This window comes from Dromiciops gliroides, chromosome 3 (genome assembly GCF_019393635.1).
Source record: "Dromiciops gliroides isolate mDroGli1 chromosome 3, mDroGli1.pri, whole genome shotgun sequence".
Taxonomy (NCBI): domain Eukaryota; kingdom Metazoa; phylum Chordata; class Mammalia; order Microbiotheria; family Microbiotheriidae; genus Dromiciops; species Dromiciops gliroides.
The window spans coordinates 666,734,340-666,759,585 of NC_057863.1; the positions used below are offsets into that span (position 1 = coordinate 666,734,340).

The 25,246-nt window shown below is 40.7% G+C and overlaps 2 protein-coding genes across 3 annotated transcripts in view; both read right to left on the minus strand.

The window, feature by feature from the left end:
- Positions 1-20,773, minus strand: LOC122750288 (zinc finger protein 271-like). 2 transcript variants are annotated; one of them, XM_043996979.1, is made up of 4 exons: positions 20,633-20,773; positions 20,175-20,315; positions 16,532-16,665; positions 1-2,815 (listed from the first exon to the last, which is right to left on the minus strand). In XM_043996979.1, exon 4 carries the CDS (start codon positions 2,766-2,768, stop codon positions 1,038-1,040), a length of 1,731 nt encoding a protein of 576 aa, XP_043852914.1. In that variant the 5' UTR covers positions 2,769-2,815; positions 16,532-16,665; positions 20,175-20,315; positions 20,633-20,773; the 3' UTR covers positions 1-1,037. The 2 variants fall into 2 exon arrangements, with proteins under 2 accessions (XP_043852914.1, XP_043852913.1); XM_043996978.1 differs by lacking the exons at positions 16,532-16,665; positions 20,633-20,773 and having other exon boundaries at positions 20,175-20,304.
- Positions 20,068-25,246, minus strand: part of LOC122750294 (translation initiation factor IF-2-like) — a 14,228-nt gene continuing 9,049 nt past the window's right edge. Inside the window, exon 2 of the mRNA XM_043996986.1 lies at positions 20,068-20,864. Within this exon, the coding sequence (XP_043852921.1) occupies positions 20,171-20,864 (694 nt within the window). The 3' untranslated portion in view covers positions 20,068-20,170. The remainder of the gene's footprint in view (positions 20,865-25,246) is intronic.

Here is a 25,246-nt window from a genome sequence, read left to right on the forward strand (position 1 = left end):
CTTCTAGTTCTGTTCACTTCACTTTGCATCAGTTTATGTAAATCTTTCCAGTTTTTTTTAAATCATTCTGCTTGCCATTTGGTAGGTGCTATTACTATCCCCATTGCGCAGATGGGAAAATTCAGACAGGAATAGGTTAAGTGACTCACCCTGGCTTATACAGCTAGTCAGTATCAGAGGCTGAATTTAAACTCAGATTTTGTTCATTCAGGCAAAGTCTTTATCTGTTGTGCCACCCAGGAGTCTAAAAAAATTATTACAAAAATAAATATCCAACAGATTCTAAAATATTCATACTAGGACTTTTTGTGCCAGCTGATAATCATGAAAAAAAGTGAATACCAATCAAATGGGGAATGGCTGAAGAAGTTATGGTATAGGAATGCCATGGAATATTAGAGAGGAGTCATGATAAACCCTAGGATTTCAGAGAAAAATTAAATCCATTTTCAGGGCTTCATGCACAGGATGAAATATGCAATGTGTAATGAGTTCTGTCCTGCAGGGAGAGGCCTTCTCTCATTAATTAGATCCATAAATTTTAACTGTAGCCAGATTTTTCCAGTGTACACCCAAGTATGAACTCCAGGTGAAGGCCTTCCCACAATTCTTGCTTTTATAAGACTTCTTTCCATTGTGAATATTGTGGTGTCTAGTGGCCTCCATGTTCCAGAGATAGGAAGGTCCTCATTAAGCACATTCATAAGTCTTCTCTCCACTGTATATCCTCTCATGTAAAGCAAGAAATGATCTTGGGCTGAAGATATTTTCAGACTGAGTCCATATATGGCTTGTTCCCAAGATGTAATTCCTAATGTCTAACAAGTTCTGTACTCCATTTGTATGCCTTTCCATATTCATTGCAGAGATGTGATTTCTCTCTTCTATGAATTTTCGGGCAGAAAATAAGGGATGACTTTGTCCTGAATAATTTCCCACATTGATTATATTAATGAGGTTTTTCATTTAGAATGGATTCTCTGATATCTCATCAGAGAAGAATGTACATTAAAAGATTTACCACATTCCAGACACTCCTAAAGTTTCTCTCCAATGTGGACTCTCTGATGTTTAGCAAGATTCGAGCTCTGTGTGAAAGCCTTTCCACATTCATTACATTCATAAGGTTTTTCTCCAGCATGGATTCTCTGGTGTTTAGCAAGATTTGAGCTCTGTGTGAAAGCCTTTCCACATTGATTACATTCAAAAGGTTTCTCTCCAGTGTGGATTCTCTGATGTTTAGCAAGATTAGAGCGCTGTGTGAAAGCCTTTCCACATTCATTACATTCATAAGGTTTCTCTCCAGCATGGATTCTCTGGTGTTTAGCAAGATTGGAGTACTGTGTGAAAGCCCTTCCACATTCATCACATTCATAAGGTTTCTCTCCAGTGTGGATTCTCTGATGTTCAGCAAATTTGGAGTAACATCGGACATTCTTTCCACATTGATTACATATGTAAGATTGTTCTCCAGTGCTGATTGTGTGATGTTTAGCAAGAGTAGATCTCTCTTTGAAATTCTTTCTGTATTTATTATGTTCACAAAGTTTCTCTCTAGTGTGGATTCTCTGATGTTTAATAAGGGAAGAGTGTGCACTAAAAGCTTTACCACATGCATGACACTCATAAGATTTCTCTCCAGAATGGATTCTCTGGTGTTTAGCAAGATTTGAACTCTGTGTGAAAGCCTTTCCACAATGATCACATTTATAAGGTTTCTCTCCAGTGTGGATTCTCTGATGTTTAACAAGATTGGAGTGCTGTGTGAATGCCTTTCCACATTCATTACACTCATAAGGTTTCTCTCCAGCATGGATTCTCTGATGTTTAGCAAGATTGGAGTACTGTGTGAAAGCCCTTCCACATTCATCACATTCATAAGGTTTCTCTCCAGTGTGGATTCTCTGATGTTCAGCAAATTTGGAGTAACACTGGAAATTCTTTCCACATTGATCGCATATGTAAGATTGTTCTCCAGTGTGGATTCTCTGATGTTTAGTAGGAGTAGATGTCTCTCTCAAAGTGTTTTTATATTTATTAAATTCGTAAGGTTTCTCTCCAGTGTGGATTCTCTGATGCTTAGCAAGATTAGAGCGCTGTGTGAAAGTCTTTCCACACTCATTACATTCATAAGGTTTCTCTCCAGCATGGATTCTCTGATGTTTAGCAAGATTGGAGTGTTGTGTAAAAGCCTTTCCACATTCATTACATTCATAAGGTTTCTCTCCAGTGTGGATTCTCTGATGTTTAGCAAGATTGGAGTGCTGTGTAAAAGCCTTTCCACATTCATTACATTCATAAGGTTTCTCTCCAGCATGAATTCTCTGATGTTTAGCAAGATTGGAGTGCTGTGTGAAAGCCTTTCCACATTCATTACATTCATAAGGTTTCTCACCAGTGTGGATTCTCTGATGTTCAGCAAACTTGGAGTAACATCGGAAATTCTTTCCACACTGATCACATATGAAAGATTGTTCTCCAGTATGGATCCTCTGGTGTTTAGCAAGAGTAGATCTCTCTCTAAAAGTCTTTCTAGGTTTATTACATTCATTAGGCTTCTCCTCAGTATGGATTCTCTGATGTACAACAAGGGAAGAGTGTACACAAAAAGCTTTACCACATTCATGACACTCATATGGTTTCTCTTCAGTATGTAATCTCTTATCTTTATCAACATTGGAACTATTTCTCAAAGCTTCACTATGTGGATTGCTTTCACAATCTTTTTCTCCAGCCCTGTCTTCAGTACAGTCTTTCCAGGAGGTCATTTTCAGATTTACACTCGTCTCTTCCACATTGAACTTGGTCTCTGCATCTGATGGAAACAAACATACATGTGTAAATATATATTCTTCTGTCGGCAGAAAATAAAATGTTTGACTTTCAATTTCCCCAGTCAAAAAGAAGGGTTTTCAAAGTAAAGTGGACAGAACCAATCACTTTTAACCGCTATTAGCTCACGCCAAGAAGATGATTTACTTAACACAGAGCTCTACACACCGTCCAATAATATCAGACCCTGACAACAAACCTAAGACACAGGCAAAGTGAGGCTTCTCATGATACTTTACAAATCAGGCTGTGGCCTCTGAATGGGTGAGTGACCTGACCCAAATCCCTGCAGCAGAGATTAGAACTCAAATCTTATGACTGAGTGTGTTCTGTCCACGACACTAGACAGATCACAGCCATTTTACTTTCAATCCTCTCTTGAAATGATTTTTTGTGATCATTTTATTCTGTTGTATTCAGGAAATCGCCATATGGTTCTGTATGAACCAGTTGGATGCTCTATCACATGATCATTCATTGTAAATTTCATCCTAACCTGAGGAATAGATTTACTCTTTTCAGTTGTCTTGTAATAATTCTTAGTTATATCCACATTTTCTTATAATCTATTCAGATTTCTAAATAATATGCCATTTGTTACAATATACTAAATATTCATATTATTTCACTATCATATCTTTAAGCATAATGCAATTTCCCAGGTAGTCCCTTTTTTTTTTTTTTTTTTTTTTGGTGAGGCAATTGGGGTTAAGTGACTTACCCAGGGTCACACAGCTAGTAAGTGTCAAAGGTCTGAGGCTGGATTTGAACTCAGGTCCTCCTGAATCCAAGGCCAGTGCTCTATCCACTGCGTCACCTAGCTGCCCCACCAGGTAGTCCCTTTTAAAAAAATTTTGATGTAGATAAGACTCCATCATGAGTGCCAACCCTCTTTTTTTGTATTCTCCTTTTTTTTGTGAGAAGGGATATTAGATTCTGTTAGAGCACATCACTTTTTTTAGGATAGCCATTATTTCTTTATTTTAAAATTTTATCTTTGATTGCCTCTGTTCCCTAAATAACAAAAGAAAAAACAAAATCCTTTTAAGAAACAAAAATGTTTAAATCTTTGCATTTCCCATATCCAAAAATATTATTCTGGACCTAGAGTCCACCATCCTTCTGCCAGAAAGTGAATTGCATGGTGCACCAATAGTCCTCACATAGGGAATCAAGAATCCCTTAGGGATTGGTTATGAGGGTCCAAGGGGTTTGATCTAAATTTTTTTTTAATGCTACATTAAGCAAATAATGTTGCATTTTCTACAAACACATCACCCCTCCCCCCACTGGAAAAACAAATGTGCATAATTGAAGCATAATAGACCTAATTAAAGGAGATAAGCAGGGAAACTAAATTTTGCCTCTAGTTACAATACATAATGAAATAATAACAACACTAAACATACATACACCAATTGTTATAGCATCCAAATTCTGAGAGGAAAATTTAAATGAGTTGCAAGATAAAACAGACACTAGAACTATACTAGTGGGGGACCTAAACTTTCACTTCTCCAAACCAGATTAATCTAATCATAAAAAAGCAAAAAAAAGAAGTTAAGGAGATGAATAGGATTTTGGAAAAGTTAGATGTGATAGACTTCTGGAGAAAATCAAATTAGAATAGAAGAAGTATACCTTCTTTGTGGCTATAAATGGCACCTTAAAAAACTGACTATGTTTTTGGGCATAGGAGCTTCAAAACCAAATGCAGAAAAGCAGAAATATTAAATATATCCAGACCACAATGCAGGACAAATTATATTCAATAAATGGCCATGGAAACATATATTAAAGATAAATTGGAAACGAAATACTCTAATGTTAATCAATGAAGGGTGAAAGAAAAAAATCACAGAAACAATTTCACTAAAGACTATGACAATAATAATTTATTGATTATTGATTATTAATTATAATTGTCTAATGTACCAACATTTATGACATACAACTAAAACAGAACTATGGGGAAATTTTACATCTCTAAATGCTTACATCAATAAAATAGAGAAACAGCAAATCAATTAATTATGCATGCAACTTAAAAAAACTAGAAACAGAGCCAATTTATAATCCCAACTTAAATACCAAATTGGAAATGTTGAGTATCAAGAGAGATATTAACAAAATTGAAAATTAACTAATAATTAAAACTAGGAGCTGGTTTTATTTTTAAAAAATAGATAAACCCTTGGGTAATTTAGTAAAAAAAAAAGTCAAGAAAACCAAATGACCAGTATCAAAAATAAAAAGGGTATGGAATCTCTAGAGAGTGATATGAAAAATGCTTTAAATCATTATTGATTAGAGAAATACAAAATAAAACAACACCGAGACACCATCTCACAGCTGTCAGATCGGCTAAAATGACAGAAGGGGACAATGACAAAGGTTGAAGGGGATTTGGAAACATTAGACACCAATACACTGTTGGTGGGGTTGTGAACTGATACAACTGCTTTGGAGAGGAATCTGGAATTAGACCAAAAGAATTATAAAACTGTGTATACCCTTTGATTTAGCAATGGAACTATTGGGCCTATTTCCCAAGGTGATCAGGTAAAAAGGAAAATAATCTAAATGTTCAAAAATATTTATAGCATCAGGGGCAGCTAGATGGCGCAGTGGATAGGGCACCGGCCCTGGATTCAGGATGACCCAAGTTCAAATCCGGCCCCAGACACTTGACACTAGCTGTGTGACCCTGGGCAAGTCACTTAACCCCAAATGCCTCACAAAAAACAAAAACGAAAAACAAACAAAAAAATATTTATAACATCTTTCTCTTTGTGGTGGTGAAGAACAAGAAACTGAGGGGATGCCCATCAATTGGGAAAAGGCTAAACAAATTGTGGTATATGGTTTTGATGCAATACGACTGTACTGTAAGAAATGAGAGTTGATTTTAGAAAAACATGAAATGACCTGCATGAAAAAATGAAAAGTGAAGTGAGAACCAAAAGAACATTGTATACAGTAACAGCAATTTTGTTCAATAAATAATTGTGAATAACCAAGTTATTCTGAGTACTATAAATACTCAAATCAGCTTTAAAGACCTACGAAGGGAGATGCTATCAACTTCCAGAAAAAGAACTGATAAACAGAAGTATGCAGAGTTTGGTTTTATATTTATTTATAAATCTGTGTCAAATGGTGGCCTTCTTTAGTGTGAGGTCAAGAGGGAGGGAAGGAGACAGTTCAGAACTCAAAATGTCAAACACACACAAAACATTTTAAATGAAAAGGGTGAATTCACGACAAATGAAGAGGAAATTAAAGCAATTATTAGGAGCTATTTTGCCCAATTAAATGCCAATGCACCTAATTATGTAAGTAAAATGGATGAATATTTACAAAAATATAAATTGCCCAGATTAACAGAAGAAATAGAATATTTAACCCTATTTTAGAAAAATAAATTGAACAAACCATCAATGAACTGCCTAAGAAAAAAATGCCTAGGACCAGATGAATTCACAAGTGAATTTTACCAAACATTTAAAGAACAATTAATTCTAATACCATATGAGCTATTTGCACAAATAGGCAAAGGAATACATCCAAATTTTTTTTATGATACTTATATGGTGCTGATATCTTAACTAGCTAGATCAAAAACAGTTAAAGAAAACTATAGACCAATTTCCCTAATGATTATTGATGCAAGGGGCAGCTTGGTAGTGCAGTGGATAGAGCATAGGCCCTGGATTCAGGAGGACCTGAGTTCAAATCTGGCCTCAGACACTTGACACTTACTAGCTGTGTGACCCTGGGCAAGTCACTTAACCCTCATTGCCCTGAAAAAAAAAAAGAAAAGAAAAAAAAGATTATTGATGCAAAAGAATTAAAACAATAGCAAAGAGATTACAGCAATATATAACAACGGTCATACACTATGACCCATTGGTATTTATAGCAGGAATGGAGGTCTGGTCCAACATTAGGAAAACTATCAGCACAATTAACCATAACAGAAACAAAAGCAATAAAAATCATATAATTATCTCAATAGTTGCAGACAAAGCTACTGACAAAATACAACACTCCTATTTAAAAAACACACACACTAGAAAGCATGGAATAAATGGAACTTTCTTTAAAATGATGGGTATTAAAAAATAAAATAAAATGATGAGTATCTAAAACCATCAGCAAGCATTATTTGTAATGGGGATAAGCTAGAAGCCTTCCCAATAAGATCAGGAGTGAAGCAAGTATGCTTATATTGCCACTGATGTTAAATACTGCTTTAGAAATGCTAGCTCTTCAGCCCTTTTGGTTGTTACAAAGATTTAAAATTTGAACAGATGTCTATCAACTAGGAAATAGCAGAACAAGTTATGGGATGTAATTGTGATGGTATACTATTGTGCCATATGAAATAACAAGCAGAATGCTATCAGAAGAACCTGGAAAGATTTACATTAACCGAATGAAAAGTGAGTAGAACTAGGAAAACATGATACACGGTAACAGCAAAATTATAACATGATCAGATGTGAATGACTTAGGCATTCTCAGCAACAGAAAAATCCAAGACAATTCTGGAGGACTTATGATGAAAAATGTTATCCACCTCCAGAGAAAGAATTGATGGAATCTGAATGCAAATCAAAGCATACTGGTTTTTCTTTTTCTTTTCTTTTTTTTTTTTTTGCTGGGCAATGGGGGTTAAGTGACTTGCCCAGGGTCACACAGCTAGTAAGTCAAGTGTCTGAGGCCGGATTTGAACTCAGGTACTGTGAGATTTAAAATTGGATATTAGATCATAAATCTCCCCTACTTAACCCTTCCCTTAATTCATCTCCCAGACTAGTAAATGGAAGAAGCTTCTGGTTTTCTAGATAGAGCCTTTATTGTATATAAGGTGTTGTTGATTAGAAGGATAGGAAAACAGAAATACAGTACAAATCGTCTTAAATCTAGGCTGTCTATATTCCTTATAAAAACTCACCAAACCGATTTAGGCCACCTTTGGAGTGAGTCAGACCGTCTGTGCCGCGCCGCCCGGAGTCCCGCCAAGCCGGCAAAAAAAAAGGCTACTCCCGTTCTCTCCACCCCGGAAGTCCAAAAAAAAACCCGGCAGGCAGTCTGACATGCGCAGCAGGCGCACTGCACCCGGCAGGCAGTCTGACATGCGCAGCAGGCGGACTGCACCCGGCAGGCAGTCCGACATGCGCAGCAGGCAGACCGCTCATCTCCTCCCCAAAAGGGTGGTCCCTGAAAAACTGGCGTCTTTCACTTATCCTAACCGACTGTTAAAAACTTTCATATTTTACCACATTTCCCCCCTTTGCTTCCCCAAGAAACGGAATGTTTCCTTGATGGAACAGTAAAAAGAATATAATAACTTTTGCTGACTAATAATATGCGAACAACAATACAGAAAAGGAAGAGAGGAAAGTTTTGTCCAGAGGGGCGATTTTTTTTTTTTTTTCCTCATGAACCGACGCTTTGACATTAGTCTTGCAAAGGGAGAGCCTCTGCAGAGAGTACATGCCACAGATAGTATATAACAGAAAGGAGATAGTAAAAGCTAATAAAGCAAAACAGTTCATATAAAGTCTCTGAGTTCTCTTGTCTTCTTGAAGTGGTAAGATGTCATCAGGAGGAAACTGGATTCTGGTCTGGAAAACTGGATTCTGGACTCTGGTCTGGAAAGCTGGATTATCTTCTTTAACTGTTTGAATTGCTGTATTTTTAAAACCTTAGCATAGCATTGTCAATGATCAAATTAATAAATTCCATTACATTCCCTCCTTTATATGGTTAGACTTGTAATAGAGGGTTGAGGTAGTTATGCAATGTGTAACACTTTTTACCACCATGTGTCTGGATCAAAGCCAAATTTAGTATGTGTTCATGACACCTGAAAATGTTATGGAAAGGTTATCATACCATATCTCATGGTTCTGAGACAGCCAGTGATTGTGCTAGGCCACAGGTGAATTCAACTGAGTGAGATAAAAAGATAAATAAGTTCAGTTAAATTAGGTTAAATTAGGAGGGAGAGAGGATGAATACTGGACTGTGCCTAGTAATTGTGCTCTACATAGTCACCATCATAAGCAAACCATGGACTTACGTATACCTGTCTCTCCTTTTGTTGCACATATATTCTCTCCAGGGCCTGCGTCAGAGTTCACAGCAAGTTAGTCTCTGAAATGATAAGTTTCCATATTTCTGAAATCTCATTAATTTCACCAAAGACAATATGATGGTAAAAATGTGTGCTATGCTGCATAACTGAGAATATATTAGTGATATATACAATAATTCCAAACCATACCCAGAGTATAATGACATATAAATAATAAACGAATGTAAATAGCTGATTATATTAGACATTGTTACATAATCTTCTTTTAGACATTATTACATAATCTTCTTTTAGCAAGTAGACCACATCATCTTATACATGAATTCTCTGGTATAACAGTAGCAGATACTTAAAGTGGTGATTAATTCATCAAAAAGAAATAAGACTTCAATTAGCAAGATTCAATATTCAATGTTTTCAGTGAGGTATCAAGCAATTTCTGGTACTTTTTAGTTAAACAGAACAACATACAAGAGAAAGGAGAAAAATAAATAAATAAAACAAAACTCATTAGAACTCATGGTTCTCTCAAAAAGAAAGAGTAAATAAAAAAAAAAGAAGAATTCTGGTAGCTTCTGAGGCCCGATAGCCTCACCCACAGCATATACTTAAAATGTCTTTGAATAATCACTTAGTTTACAAAATTTAGTTTTAAAGAAAAGCAAAAGAAACAAAAGTAAAAAAAAAACCAAAGCAAAACCAAAAATAAAAAATAAAAAGCAAAAGATTCGCTAAGCACCCTTTTGTGCTCTTAAAGAACTTAAAGGTGCAGTCAATTCCAGGTCTTTTCAGTGCCTTTCAAAAGTCAAAACAAAAACAAAAAAACCCAAAAATTAATAAAAAAAAAAAAATAGTTGAGGTAGGCCAGAAAACTAGGCCATGTACTTCAGTGCTTTTGCCTGTAGAAGGAAATGCTTGTTAAATTATAAGGTATTTAAGCTGCTAGAGTTTGGGGTATGCCACATTGTTTTAACTGGTTCCCCAATTCTCTGCATGCCAAAGTGGCAGGGGTTTCTGAATTGTCATTGATCTTTCTAATGCTGTCATAATGTTCTTTATGGTAGAAAATGTGGAGTTCTGTAGCATCAGTTTTGTCTGTGCCACTGATTTTCAATAAAGGCTGATTTAATTGATGAACCACAACATTCAGCTGATGCTGCTTAGCAAATGCTACAATTGTATCATTTCCTCCCCACTTTCCAAATTTCTTTAATTCATCAACATATTCTTCAAAAGGGGAGTCATTTACTATAAAAGACTCAAACTCTTGTCTATGGTTAATCATATAAGAAGCAGCTTCTTGTCTGTGTCTGAGATGATTTCTACAGTGACCTTCTAGCTGGTCTGCTAAAGCCCTAAAAAGGCAATTTCCGTCTCCTGATACTTTACGAAGACTGAGTCCCAAAGCATTTAACTGATCAGTGGGATTCTTAAATGGGAACTTCCTGTTTCCTCTGAACTTTCTTTGCTCTTTAACAGTTGCTATCGTTAGGGTTTTTACCTCTTTAGCGTCTACCTCAGGTCTATCTGAAATCTCTTCACCTATGAATGGTGCAGGCTTTATATGAGAGCAATGAATCCATGAGTCTTTTTCACCAATTTTAATGGCGGTAGGAGTTGTCAATAATACCTGAAAAGGTCCTTCCCAGGCAGGTTGAGTTCCACTGGTTCTCTGAAAATTCTTTACATATATTTTATCTCCTGGGTTGAAGTTATGCAATGAAAAGTCTAATGGTCCTGCCTGGACCACAGCTCCTGCCTCATGGAGTTCACGTAGCCTGGTCTGTAATTCCTGTATATAGGAAGCAACAGAAGTATCACCTCCCACCAGTGATGTATAAACTGGGGAAAAAGTTTTAGCTTGGATAGGAGGGTGACCAAAAAGCATTTCATAAGGAGATATATGAAGTTCTCCTCTTGGTCTACTTCGTAGATAGAATAATGCCAATGGTAGAACATCAGGCCATTTCAAATGGGTTTCAGTACATAATTTGCCAATCATACTCTTAAGCTCTTTATTCATACGTTCGACTTGGCCTGAACTTTGTGGATGGTAGGGCGTGTGGAATTTTGGAGTCACTCCCAAGAAAGAGTAGATTTGGGATAAAATCGAATCAGTGAAATGTGTGCCTTTGTCAGAATCGATGCGGGCTGGTGGGCCAAAACGAGGTACTATCTCTTTAAGAAGAATTTTGGCAACAAAGGCAGCTGTGGCTCGGGGGCTGGGAAAGGCCTCCACCCACCGAGTGAGCTGATCAACTATAACAAGGCAAAATTTATAATGTCCTGCTTTTGGCATAGTAATATAATCAATTTGTAAGTGCTCAAAAGGTGTATATGCTAGAGGACGCCCTCCATAAGCTTTGACCTTAAAAGCATACTGATTATAAGACTGACATGTGGAGCAGCCCGAGCAGATTCGAGATGCTGTATTAGTCACACCTGGTGCTATCCAGGTTCTCTTAATAGAGTCTACAATGCCTTGTGTACCAAAATGGCCTTTTCTGTGAACAGAGAGGCATACCTGGTGGTAGAATTTCCGGGGAAGAAATGGCTTACCTTCCGGAGACACCCAGATGCCATTGATCTGTTTCGCCTTAAATTTCTTTTTCCACTTTTCTACTTCAGAATCGTCATAGGTTAGGTTGGAAGGAATATCCTCAGAAGGTGAAAGGTTAAATACATGTTCAGGAGCTTCTAATGCAGCAAGCTTGGCTGCAGAATCGGCTCGTGCATTTCCCTTTGAAACAGGATCACTATTCCCTGTGTGGGCAGGGCAATGTACAACGGCTAGGGAAGAAGGCAGTTTTAGGGCATCTAAGAGGTCCTTGATAAGGTCCCCATTGGCAATAGCCTTGCCCGAGGATGTTAGAAAGCCTCGTTGACGCCAAATCATACCAATAAAGTGGCATATGCCAAAGCCATATTTCGAGTCAGTAAAAATGGTGGCACTCTTATCTTTAGCTATATTACAGGCCTGTGTAAGAGCCACAAGTTCAGCAGCCTGTGCACTAAAATGGGAAGGCAGAGAAGCTGCCCAGAGGGTGTCATAATCAGAAACTACAGCAGCTCCAGTAAAACGGGTTCCCTCTCTCATAAATGAGGAACCATCTGTATAGAGGACAAGATCAGGATTTTCTAAAGGTGTATCAAAAAGATCATCACGGGGTTTTTCAGCCATATCAACTAAAGAAGCACAGTCATGCAACGGTTCCCCCGAGAATGGTAAGTTAGGGAGTAGTGTTGCTGGATTAAGAACTGTGCAGCGTTTTAAAGTGATATTCTCATTACCTAACAGGGTTATTTCATACTTAGCCAGCCTTTGATCTGAAAAGGCTTGTGTCCTGTGACGTAGTAAGAGAGCCTCCACTTCGTGAGGGCATTGCACAGTTAGAGGGTTACCTAGGACCAAATCAGAGGCTTTTTCTACCAAAAGCGCTGTGGCCGCCACTGCTCTAAGGCAAGGTGGCGCTCCAGCCGCTACAGGGTCCAGCTGAATTGAATAGTAGGCTATAGGACGTTGGTTAGGCCCCAGTGACTGAGTCAGGACTCCAGAAGCCACCCCCCTTTGTTCATGCACAAAGAGAGTGAAAGGCTTACTATAATCTGGCAGTCCTAGGGCAGGTGCTGATAACAAGGCCCGTTTTAATTCTTTTATGGCTGAGAGATGCTGGGGATCCAACTGTAAACTGTCTGGAACAGAACTTTTTGTAAGAGCTATGAGGGGTTTAGTAATTTCACCAAAAGAGGGTATCCATTGTCTACAGTACCCAGCTGCTCCCAGAATGGCTCTCAACTGCCTCTTAGTAGTGGGGGCAGAGAGTTGTTGAATGGCCTGGACTCTCTTAGAAGAGACAGAGCGAGTTCCAGCAGCCAAAATAAATCCTAAATATTCTACCTGGGGCAAACACCATTGTACCTTTGTCTTGGAAACCTTGTGTCCTCTCTTGTGCAGCTCCAGCAGTAAGTGACGGCTATCTTCCTGACAAATTTCAGCATTAGGAGAGGCCAAAAGTAAGTCATCTACATATTGTACTAGTGTGGAGCCCTTAAAGGTAATAGAGGCCAGATCCTGCTGTAAAATTTGGGAAAATAATGTGGGACTGTCTACAAATCCCTGTGGGAGTCTAGTCCAGGTCCACTGTCTATTTTTCCAGGTAAAAGCAAATAAATATTGGAAGTCCTCATGTACTGGTATGGAGAAAAAGGCAGAGCAAAGGTCTACCACTGTGAAACATGTAGATTCATAGGGAATTGAGGAAATTATCATAGCCGGATTTGCGACTATAGAATGTCTAGGAATAACATAATTATTAATCGCTCTAAGATCTTGCACAAAGCGATAAACAGGTTTACCATCTGGCCCAGGCTTGGGTTTTTTAACTGGCAAAATGGGAGTATTGCATGGAGAGTGATGACATGGAATAATAATACCCTGGCTTTTCAAAGCCTCAATTATAGGGGTGATCCCTTCTATTGCTTCCCTAGACAATGGATACTGTGGAATGGAGGGGGGTGGTCCCCCCTTAACTTTAAAGGTAACAGGCATGGCAGACTTAAGGAGCCCCACCTCATTAGGGGATGAGGCCCATAAAGACTCAGGAATGTCAGAGGGGATTTTGGATACCTCCCCTGCTGTTCCTTGAGCTTCTGTAAGTAAAATTGGTAATAAATGAACAGTATCCTCTGGCAATTGTAAGGAGACAGCCCCATCTGGAGCACAAGATATGGTTGCTCTAAGCTTGCAAAGGAGATCACGACCTAATAAATTTACAGGGGCATCAGGCATGAGTAAAAATGAATGTTCCACTGTTAAGGGCCCCATAGATACCATGCGAGGATTCAATTTTGCCACTCTCTGGCTCTTTCCTGAGACTCCCACTACATTCAAAAATCCTACAGGTCTACACCCAGCATCTGGTTTGCTTACTAATACTGATTTAGAGGCTCCTGTGTCTAGCAGACAATCATAATAAGTCTCCCCCACTTTTAAGGTGACATGTGGTTCATTACTCTGGGGAGGTGAATGGACTGGCACAAGTGCATTCAAAAAATCTGGATCTGGGAATATATGGCTTTCATTATCTATGTTCCATTCCTCCCCAAGACACCATCATTCCTGTGTCCTCTTCTGAGGGGGGTCTTGGTTACCATTATTCTGGTACTGCCTTTCTGTATTCCTCCAAAAAGATCTATTTCTATTTTGATTTCGCCTGTAATTAGAATTAGAATTTCTTCTCCAAGTCCTACATTCTCTCAATTCATGCCCCTCCTTACGACAGTAACAACACACCTTAGTGTCCTTGTTCCGGTGTCCACATGGCTGACTAGGAATCGCTGGTGCCAGAATGCTCTGTTTAGGGTGATCTGGATCTTCCTCACGTGAGTCAAAGACATAATTTGCAAGTTCCTTAATTCTATCTACTGAGAGATTTCTCCAGTCTGGACATTGTTTCAGAAAGTATCTGCGTATTTCTGGCAGTGAATTATAAACAAATGTGTTGAGAATGATACAGGAATCTCTTAAATCTACTGGATCCAATCTGGTGTACTGTCTAGCGGCCTCACAAAGTCTATCATAAAATCTGTTTGGTCTTTCATTAGCCTCCTGAGGTAGGCTTAAAAATTTCTGCCAGTTTTCCGGTTTTCTAGAGCAAGATTCCATTCCCTTCAGAAGTGTTTCTCTAGCATCTTTTAATCTTTGGAAATCCCTATCATCATTATAATTCCACTCTGGATCCTTTAGAGGCCATTCCACATCGGCCTTACCTTTCGCAACAAGGGCATTTCCTGCTGAGATAATATCTGTAATCTCAGTTGGGGACAGTAAAGTTTCCAAAAGGCAAGTAACATCAGCCCAACTGGGTTGATATGCATTAAATATAGTCCTTAACTGTGAAATTACAGTGTTTGGATTTTTCTCAAAACTAGGGATGATTGATTTCCATGCGCTCAAGTCACTTGGTCTAAAGGGGCTATATTTTCTGACTTGAATTGGCACTCCCTTCTTACTATGTTCTATAGCTTCCTGCAGAGGGAGTAGTTTCTGCTGATCTGATTCTGAACTTGGATCATCTCTAGTAGAAACAGCCATTTTGAGGTCTCTCTCCATATGTGAGAGTTTCCCCCACATCATAACAATGATAATAACAAAAACAATGATAATAACAAAAACAAAAAAAAAACAACAAAAAAAAATAAAATCCTTAGTCGTATGAACTATGGATGTGGTATTAAAAGGTATTTCAATTGCAGGCATAAAATTTCTACTTATATTAAACGTATTTTCCCAAAGATTCTCACGTATACTATTATACAAAAAACTTTTTGCTGCCTGAATGAGGAAAAAACCAATAATGTTATGAAGGACCATTGAATAAACTATTCCTCTAAGTCGGGATGTTATGCTGTCCCAATACATTCCGATGAGAAAAATCAAAGGGATGGTAGAATATTCGAGCATCTTGCCCTTTAAACTGGGCTGGCTTTTCTGTTTAAAGCAAGACTTTTAGAGGCTTAAAGTCTTTAAGGGAGATTAGACAAAGGGAAAGTCCGCGGGGGGGGGGGGGGGGGGGTATTTGGAAAATCCACCGAATTAGCCGGCTTATGGCCAAACTAGGGAGGGTGGGAGGGTCCTTAAGGTCCCTTCGGGGTCGCCAAACTGTGAGATTTAAAATTGGATATTAGATCATAAATCTCCCCTACTTAACCCTTCCCTTAATTCATCTCCCAGACTAGTAAATGGAAGAAGCTTCTGGTTTTCTAGATAGAGCCTTTATTGTATATAAGGTGTTGTTGATTAGAAGGATAGGAAAACAGAAATACAGTACAAATCGTCTTAAATCTAGGCTGTCTATATTCCTTATAAAAACTCACCAAACCGATTTAGGCCACCTTTGGAGTGAGTCAGACCGTCTGTGCCGCGCCGCCCGGAGTCCCGCCAAGCCGGCAAAAAAAAAGGCTACTCCCGTTCTCTCCACCCCGGAAGTCCAAAAAAAAACCCGGCAGGCAGTCTGACATGCGCAGCAGGCGCACTGCACCCGGCAGGCAGTCTGACATGCGCAGCAGGCGGACTGCACCCGGCAGGCAGTCCGACATGCGCAGCAGGCAGACCGCTCATCTCCTCCCCAAAAGGGTGGTCCCTGAAAAACTGGCGTCTTTCACTTATCCTAACCGACTGTTAAAAACTTTCATATTTTACCACAGTACTCCTGAATCCAAGGCCGGTTCTTTATCCATTGCGCCACCTAGCCGCCCCCGGTTTTTCTTTTTTTACTTTATTTTTCTTGGGGGGTTTTGCCTGTGTTTTCTTTCACAACATGACAAATATGGAAATATGGTGTTTTTTTATATTACTCCACATATGTAACCTATATCAAATTGCTTGCCTTCTCAAATGAGGTGTGGGGAAGGATTGAAGGAGGGAAAAACTCAATTAAAAAAAACCAAATGTTAAAACTTGTTTTGCATGTCATTGAAAAAAACAAGTAAAAAAGCACTAGCTATAGTATTGAGAGAAGAAAAAGAAACTGAAGGTATTAGAATAGGTAATGAAGAAAAACTACTCTTCAGATGATACGATGGTATACTTACAGAATCCTAGAGAATCAACTCGTTGGTTGTTTGGTTATTGTCATTTGTTCTTGACGAGGACCAAAATGACATCACTATGCTGGGGTGAAGGTACAATGTGTCCAATTGTTGCTGATCAGACCAATACAAAGGTTCTGCCAACAGGTCAGAGAGAAATAGTCCATGTGAATGTTTGTAGTGGATATATCTCTAAATTTGTGTGTCTTTCATTTCTTTTGAGCAATTCTGCTTTGCTCATAAAGCATTAGTGCCTTCTTTGATGCAGGTGCGCCATGCTGGGGTGTCCTTTGTCAGTGTCATGCAATTGATTCCAGAATTCTTCAAAGAGACCTTGAGAGTGTCTTTGTATCACTCCTTCTGACCATGTGAGCACTTGCCTTGTGGGAGTTTTCCATTAAAAGTCTTATAAGCAAATGTACTTTTGGCATTTAACAACCCTATACTCTCTGTGTTGGGTTTGAATGCTTGGTAGTTCAGCTTGAGAAAGGACCTCAGTGTCCGACCCCTTATTATGGCAAGCCAGCTGATCTTCAGAATCTTGCTAAGACAATTCAAATGGAAGTGATTCCATTTCCTTACATGGTGCTAGTATACCATCCAGGTGTTATAGAAAACAACAATGAGGTCAACACAAAAGCTCTGTAGAACTTCAGTTTATTAAGCTGTCTAATAGCTCTTCTCTCCCACACTTTCCTTTGGAGTCCCCAAACACTGAGCTAGCTCTGGCAATCATGAGTGCCAACCCTCTTTTTTTGTATTCTCCTTTTTTTTGTGAGGAGGGGTATTAGATCTGTTAGAGCACATCATCTACGTGGATATCCCTGGAAAGTATATTTCCAAGGTAAGTGGACTTATCCACAGTATTCAAAACTTCTCCATTTGCCATAACTGATGGTTCCACATATGGATGGTGTGATACTGGCTGGTGGAGCACCTTTGTTTTCTTGGTGTCAACTGTTAGGTCAAAATTAGCACAAGCAGGGGCAGCTAGGTGGCGCAGTGGATAGAGCACCAGCCCTGGAATCAGGAGGACCTGAGTTCAAATGCGGCCTCAGACACTCGATACTTACTAGCTGTGTGACCCTGGGCAAGTCACTTAACCCCAACTGCCACACACACACACACACACACACACACACACACACACACACAGACTTAGCACAAGCAGCAGAGAAATGATCCGTACTTTGCTTTATCTCAGCTTCAAAGGCTGCATTGAGTGTATACTCATCGGCAAACAAAAAATCATGCACTAATTCTTCCTCCACATTAGTCTATGCTTGTAGCCTTTTCAAGTTAAATAATTTACCATCAGAGTGGTAGCTGACCTTGATGCCATTTTTGTCCTAGTTGAATTCATCTTACAACATCACAGAAAACATCATGCCAAAAAGCAGGGGAGCAAGCACACAGTCCTGATTCACTTCATTGGTGACTGGGAAAGCTTGAGAGCATCGTCTACTATCCAGAACCAAGCAAACATGCTATCATGTAACTGACGTACAGTACTTATGAAATTCTCTGGGCAATGAAATGTTGACATAATCACCCACAAGCCCTCACGACTTACAGTATCAAAGACCTTGGTTAGATGGTTGAATATTGTGTACAGATTTCTTCCCACCTCAGACCTTGGGGGACCACCCAATGTGACTGAGGTTTCTGAGGCAACAGAGGGGAAAAACACAATGCATACTCCGTCCCAGGGAACCCAAGAGCCGAATGAGGGGGTTGCTGTGGTCAGACGGTATTGCAATAAAACACCACCCATCTTCTTTTCCAGGTCAGTGCTAGCAGACTTGTTCCAATTTGTCCCTTAATTCTCCTTTCTCTTAAAGTCATTTGTTTCTTTTTGGCTACATCCAATTTTCTCCATATTCCCTTTTCCCAATTTGTCAAAATTTCCCGACCCATCCGTAACCTCCCGGAGGTTACCGACACCGCACCTGTGTCCATGTGGGTGTCCATTAAAACAGCAAAGAACCCAATCCAGGGCGTCCCCCAGACTGCTGGGTCTTGCCAACAAGGCAATTCCTTTCTTCGCTTTTCAGGAAAAAAAAAAAAGAAATCCCTCAGGGTAAATCGCTTGATCCCGGATCAATGAGAAATACCCCCACTCACTTTGGTGAGCCGGCCAGACTCCCAAATGAGCCAAAAACCTGGGTGCAGGAGTTAAAGGCAGATCCCAAACTTACCTTAATGAGATCTCACCCCACTGAGTCTAGGACTTGAAGTCACATGGGGCACCAAATGATGTGGGATGGAATTTAGGGTCAAATTGATTGTCCCAAAAGAATCACAAGACTCAGTGACTCAGTTTTCCAAGTTTTATTGTAATGCTGTGGGTGACCACAGGGAGAGAACCAGAATAGTGGAAAGGCTTCTCTCAAATAGTGAAAGAAAAGACAATTATATTTATAGTATAGATAAATTGATTATCAGTCTCATTATAATAATCTCCACCTTGGGGAGGTACAGGGGAGGGCCTGTCCTTTCATTAAAATATACTCCACCTAGAGTTGTTACAGGGGAGGGCTTATCCTAATTTGGAGTTCCTGGGGTCCTAAGCCAAACCCCGAGGCGGGTCTCTTTGTCAGTGGAGGTGTGTTTTGGGGGTTTACACGTCATAAGGTGAATCTGGGGACAAATTTGGCCTTTTCCGCGCATGTCTCTTTCTGGTTCCCATGGCTAGTTTCAAAATAGAATCATTTTTCATGAGAATTTCTATAGGTTGTCTTTTTCCTGTATTGTTATTCTGACCTGACCCGTTCTGGTCCCTTATGGATGATGATCACTATGGGCACGAGAACCTAACATTAGTTACCCATTAACTGGGATCTGACTCCCTTTTAGAGCTAACATCTGAATTAAAGCTTGGGTCTTGGGTTTTTCTATTAACCCTTTTTTGCCTCCTACATCAAACTCGGGTGAGTCTAGAGACCCCCAGCAAGAGGGGCATGGCTAGAGTCACCAGAGTAGCAGGTTTGGGGCTGGAGACCAGTAAGAGAAGGGGTGTCGTTAGCAACCCCCTATCCTGGCGGGGTGAGGTTTTCTCTTCCGGTGGCGGTGGCTTGTTTTCCCCTGACTCTACCCTTCCCCCTTCCCCCACTAATCCAACTCCCACTCCCTCCCCAGCAGACCCTTAATAGGTCACTACTTGTGCCTTGGCTTTTGAGAAGTCCTCCACCCCCCAGACTATTTTGCCACAACTTTACTGGGCATGGGGGGGGGAGAAGGGGGAAGAGCCTTTTTTATCCCCCAAAGTATATTAGCCCAAACACCGCTGGGAACCCCGGACAACTATGTCCCCGGGGCCCCTTTTTCTTTCATCTCCACACCCACGGGACAGGAGCACCCCCACAACTAAGCGGGTGCAGAAAGGACCCCCATTTCCTTACATTTCTTTCTGGGCGCCGGTGGAGGAGGGGAAGGGGCGCCACGAGGGGAAGCGGGGTACAGGCAAGGCTGGGCAGAGTTAGGGGACGGGGGCAGGGCTGAGGCTGGGGAGGGGGAAGGGCCAGAGAACCCCAGGCCCGGACAGCAGCGGCCCAGAGGCCTCTGGGACATAGGAAGTGCGGAGGGGCAGGGCGCCGTCTACACCTTCCCCTACACTTGCGAGTGGTTTGACCCGCCGGCTCCTTACCTGATCTGTTTCCCGGAAGCGCCCTGCGCCCCTTGGATGGAGAATCGATTTATGAAGTGAAGGGGTGGGGGTAGGTGAGTCCTTTGGGTCCTCTCCGGGAAAGACCAGGCTTGGCGGCGGGGAAAGGGGGCGGCCCCAAGGCTGCAGAGAAAAGTGGGGAGGGGTACTGAGGCAGAGGGCGTGGCTGGGGAGGAGGAAGGAGAGGAGGAGGAGGGCGAGAGGCCGAGAACAGCCCTGGCCTCCCCTGCCCTCCTGAGGGTGGGAAATGGGACTATGAGGCCGGAGGGGAGGGGGGGAGTTCCGGCTCCTGCCCCCCCGGGGCTGCTCAGTTTCCGTGCCCGACCCGGCCCAAAGCCAGGACTGCGGGGGTGCCCAGGCTCGGAGCTGGGCAGCTCCGGGTGGGCTCCGGGCCAAGCAGCGCCCAGCTGGCTTCTGCTGAGTCCGCGCGGGTTAGTTACCAGGCTGGCAGTGGTGGTTACTTTGCTCCTGCCAGCTTGGGGGCGGCTCGGGTGGCGGTGCCAGCTGCCCCGGGCAGTCCGATTTCCTGCTGAAACTTCCCGACCAGAAGGGGAGGGGGGGCTCTGAGGGTCCCGGACTTGGGCCTCCCTGCTCCAAGGCCCCACGTTGGCCCCAGGCCTGAGGCGCCTGCTTCCAGGGGGCTGAACCCCAGACTGGACTGTGCCTCCCAGCCTTCCCTAGCCACCCTCCCTCCTGGATCAGGCAGTCTGTCTGGGGCCCAGATTCTCTCATTCTTATATTCACAATTCATATTCTCTCTCTCATATATATGTGTGTGTGTGTGTGTGTGTGTGTGTGTGTGTGTGTGTGTGTGTGTGTGTGTGTATGTATGTATTTATATGTGTGTATATATTTAGATATGTACACACATATTTGTGTCTAATGGTAGCTATTGATGGGGTTCTGGGAGGGAGGGAAAGGAAAAAAAATGAAGTGACATGATTATTTGTATATTTAAAAGGAATTTAGTAAGTTGTACATTCTAGATCTATAGTTTCAGGAGCAATTCTTTTTTTTCCTATTCCACTTTGTTGTGGAAATGTTTGTTTTATTTCTTAAATTTAGAATAAAAATAATTTTAAAAAAAGAAAAGAAAAACCCCTTATAGCATGGGATAAGGGAGAGCTCCCAACTGAGCCAGGGATGTCCAAAAAAAGCACATGATTAAGTTTTGTGATATTCGCCTTAAAACTAAAACAGACTCAGCTGGTGAATCATTTTTGCCCCAGTACAGCTCATTTGACTACCACAAACTGGAAGACTTAAGGTAAATTATAGCTAATAAAAACCCAAAGCAGCTGGACCCTTGCAGAGCAAATTAACTGATTAACTGAAACCCAGTTTCAGTCATCTGAATTGAGTTTAGAGGCACCTGGGGAAGGCTCTGATTTCTTGACTTCTCTACCCTGCTTGACCTTCTGAGCCCTCTCCCACTCCTTCAACCCCTTCTACCTCTATGTCCTTGCCCTGGCTTTCCAGCCTGCCTTAACCCTGGCTTTCCCAGCCCCTTGCTCCTTTCGTCTCACCTTTATCTCACCACTTTGGCCCTTCTCCCTGTGCAGTCCCCTCTGTTACCTCCTGTCCTACTCAGGAACCAATCGGTAACACTTCAGAGTCCCTGACAGACAGCTGTGAGATTCTTGAGCCATCTCTGCCAGCTGCAACTCCTTCACCCCCTCCCTCTCCTCTCTGGATTTCTGAACTTCCTTCCTACTAGGTCTCTGTCTTGACTGAAAACTTTATTTCTTCCCAAAAAAGGAAAAGCCTAGAGGCATCTTCCCTCTTTGGGAAGTCATTAGTTTTTATTTCAGGGGCTCTGTAGTTCTACTCAGACAACATATCCCTTTCAGCCCCTCTGATCTCTGGATGTAGAGAAGGGATACTCTTAAATTTGATGAGGATCCAGCAGGTATGGTCACCCAATTGTGAATTCATAAATTTCTGCACACTGGAAGAAACAATTTCCTTCTCCTATGTGTTTCTTGTCTGCTTCCCCAACTTTGCTAGAGTTTGGAATTGGGAGAGATAGGGAGAGTGTGAGAGCTTATCTTTTGAAAGACTGAAAATTCTGCAGAATATTTTTCTTTAATTTTTTTAATGTTTTTTTCTTTTTTTGTGGGGCAATGAGGGTTAAGTGACTTGCCCAAGGTCCTACAACTAGTGTCAAGTGTCTGAGGCTGGATTTGAACTCAGGTGGTCCTGAATCCAAGGCCGGTGCTTTTTCCACTGAGCCACCTAGCTGCCCCTCTGCAGAATAGTTTTTTCTCTCTACATGCTTCTTTCTAAAAGTTGATCAAGCCAAAGGAAAAAAGTCAGTTTGAATTTACTAAGACACAAAGCACAGACAGCAGTAACAACATACCCAACATTATACCGGAAAAGCACTTTAAATCCAGTTGTTGAAGCTTACTAGGGTGGCCTCAGAAGCTCTTTTTGACTGGCCACATGAAACAGACTAGATGCCTCTTATATGGAATTGAACTCCTTTAGATTCTTCTTCTAGAGTGTCAGAGCAGGAGAAACTGGGGGAAGTTTTTTAGAGAGAAATTTCAGGAGCCCTTTTCCACATGATAGTTCTACTCCTTCTCAGATCCATTAATCAGGGTACTGCCCTCCTCACCATGATGGCTGAGTTGTGACAATCAGGAGGCTGAAACTATCTCAGGTTAATGAGAAGTTTGTTGAGTAGTATCCTGAATACATGCACGTATAGGCTAATAAATATGTGGGTGGCCTGTGGAAGGGACCACCAAATTCTCCTAAATCCCAGGGGTTTTTTTGGTGAGGCAGTTGGAGTTAAGTGACTTGCCCAGGGTCACACAGCTAGTGAGTGTCAAGTGCCTGAGGCCAGATTTGAACTCAGGTCCTCCTGAATCCAGGGCCGGTGCCTTATCCACTATGCCACCTAGTTGCCCCTTGTTTTTTTTTAATCCCAGTTTTTAAACCCTTAATCCAACAACTCTGGCCTCTTTGGTCACTCTTCTTTCTGGGGAATGTTTTCATGTGATCATGTGATCATTTACATATGCTTTCAACACTCATCTATTAGCAATGGCTCTTGGTACACATGGGTGTCAGTTTTTTGTATATTGGGACATAATTGATTTTGGCATCATATTGGATGCATCGTTTGATATATTCTCCACTCTACAATTTCTGCTAGTATTTGATCTGCATTCATTTCATTTAAACCTTTAAAATTTTGTGTATTTAGAATTATCTGTTTTTTAAAATTCTCCATATTTTGTATTAAGAATCTTCTTTGCGGGGCAGCTAGGTGGCACAGTGGATAGAGCACCGGCCCTGGAATCAGGAGTACCTGAGTTCAAATCCGGCCTCAGACACTTAACACTTACTAGCTGTGTGACCCTGGGCAAGTCACTTAACCCCAATTGCCTCACTAAAAAAAAAAAAAAAAAAAAAAAAAAAAAAAAAAAGAATCTTCTTTGCCACAGTTGTGAAAGGGACTTGAATGTATTTTATTCAGATTTTTTTAAAGTAAATTTTTTTCACTCAGTAGAAACTCCACTTACAACTCCCATCCTCCTAGAAATGCGGGAGAAAGGAAAACAAGCGCTCTGTCATGTGCTCGTATACTCAAGAACAACATTTCTGCTTTGTCCAAGTCGGGGGTGTGTGTGTGTGTGTGTGTGTGTGTGTGTGTGTGTGTGTGTGTGTGTGTGTGCGTGCGCGCGCGCACGCACCTCATTCTCTACTCTGAATCTTTCATCTCTCTCAGGAGGTGTGTAACATATTTCATCATTTGCCCCTGGAGTCCCTTCTTTGACCAGTTCAGATCAGACGCATGATCTAATGTCAGATTCTTTCCCCACCAGATCCTTTTCTCTATTATAGACTTCTACTCATATCTCGATTATATGAGATAATTTCCCCTAACTCTTCCTTCCCCTTCCCCTCCCCCTCCCCCCCTCAAAAGCAGCCTTTGTCTTCTGGAATATTCTCAGCTCTCTGCAGCTTTGTAATTGTGGCTGGTAAATCAAGTGTGATCCTGACTACAGCTCCTCATTGCTTGAAGTCCTTTCTGGATCTTGCAGTATTTTTTCTGTGGCCTTAAGGCTCTGGATTTTGGTTCTGATGATGCTGTGAGATTTTATTTGGGGGTTTCTTTCCAGAGATGTCTGGTTGACACCTTATGTTTCCATTTTGACCTCCAGTTCTAAAGAGACTTGGCAGTATTTTTTAAAGTGTTTTCTTGAATTGAGATTTCTGCTCATGGTTTTAAGGTAGCCCAAAGGTTCTTAAATTGCCTCTCCTCAATCTGATTTCCAGGTCAGTAATTTTTCTATGATATACTTTATATTTTCTTCCATTTTTTCAGCCTTTCGATTTCATTTTAATCTTGCTCATTGTCTCATGGAGTCAGTGGCTAATGTTTCTTACATTCTAACTTTCCATACACTTCATGTTTGGGTAGATTTCTATATGTCTTGGCCAATCCCTTCATTCCACTTCTGACTTTTTTCTTCCATAGCTCCCAATTCTTTTAAATTTTTTCCTCTGGTGTTTTCACATAAGTTCTCCCTTCTTTTTACTCTTTTAAATATCACTTGCTCTGTTCTAGAACTTCTAGTCAAATTTATGCCCATGTTGTGCTTTTCTTTGATACTTTGCTTGTTGATTTTTAAAACATTTTATTTATTTTACATTTATGGAACAAAACAAGCATTTCCATAACATAGTATTTCCATAGCATTAGGATAAGAAATAACTGTATGATTTATAGTCCCAGGTTAAAAAAATAAATAAATAAAAGCCATCTATTACCAAACTATGAAGTAGTCCTAGGGAAATTTCTGTGTTAGTTAACCTTAGAAGTGTAACTAAATCATTATAAAGTGTGTCTTAAGTGTGTTACCATAATAACGACATACACACATATCTTTATATTAAAATGATAAAATAAGAAAGTCTTGTAAAGGGCTAATTGAGGAGACATCAAAGGACTGATTGACATCACGGAAAGTGTAAAGTTAGCACATCACAGTTAGGACATAGTCACCTGTAAAATCCATTTTTTCAAGAATCAGCTTCTA

What these genes read in the sequence shown, in the direction of transcription:
- LOC122750288 (XM_043996979.1), bottom strand. Translation starts at nt 2,768, where the DNA reads ATGACCTCCTGGAAAGACTGTACTGAAGACAGGGCTGGAGAAAAAGAT.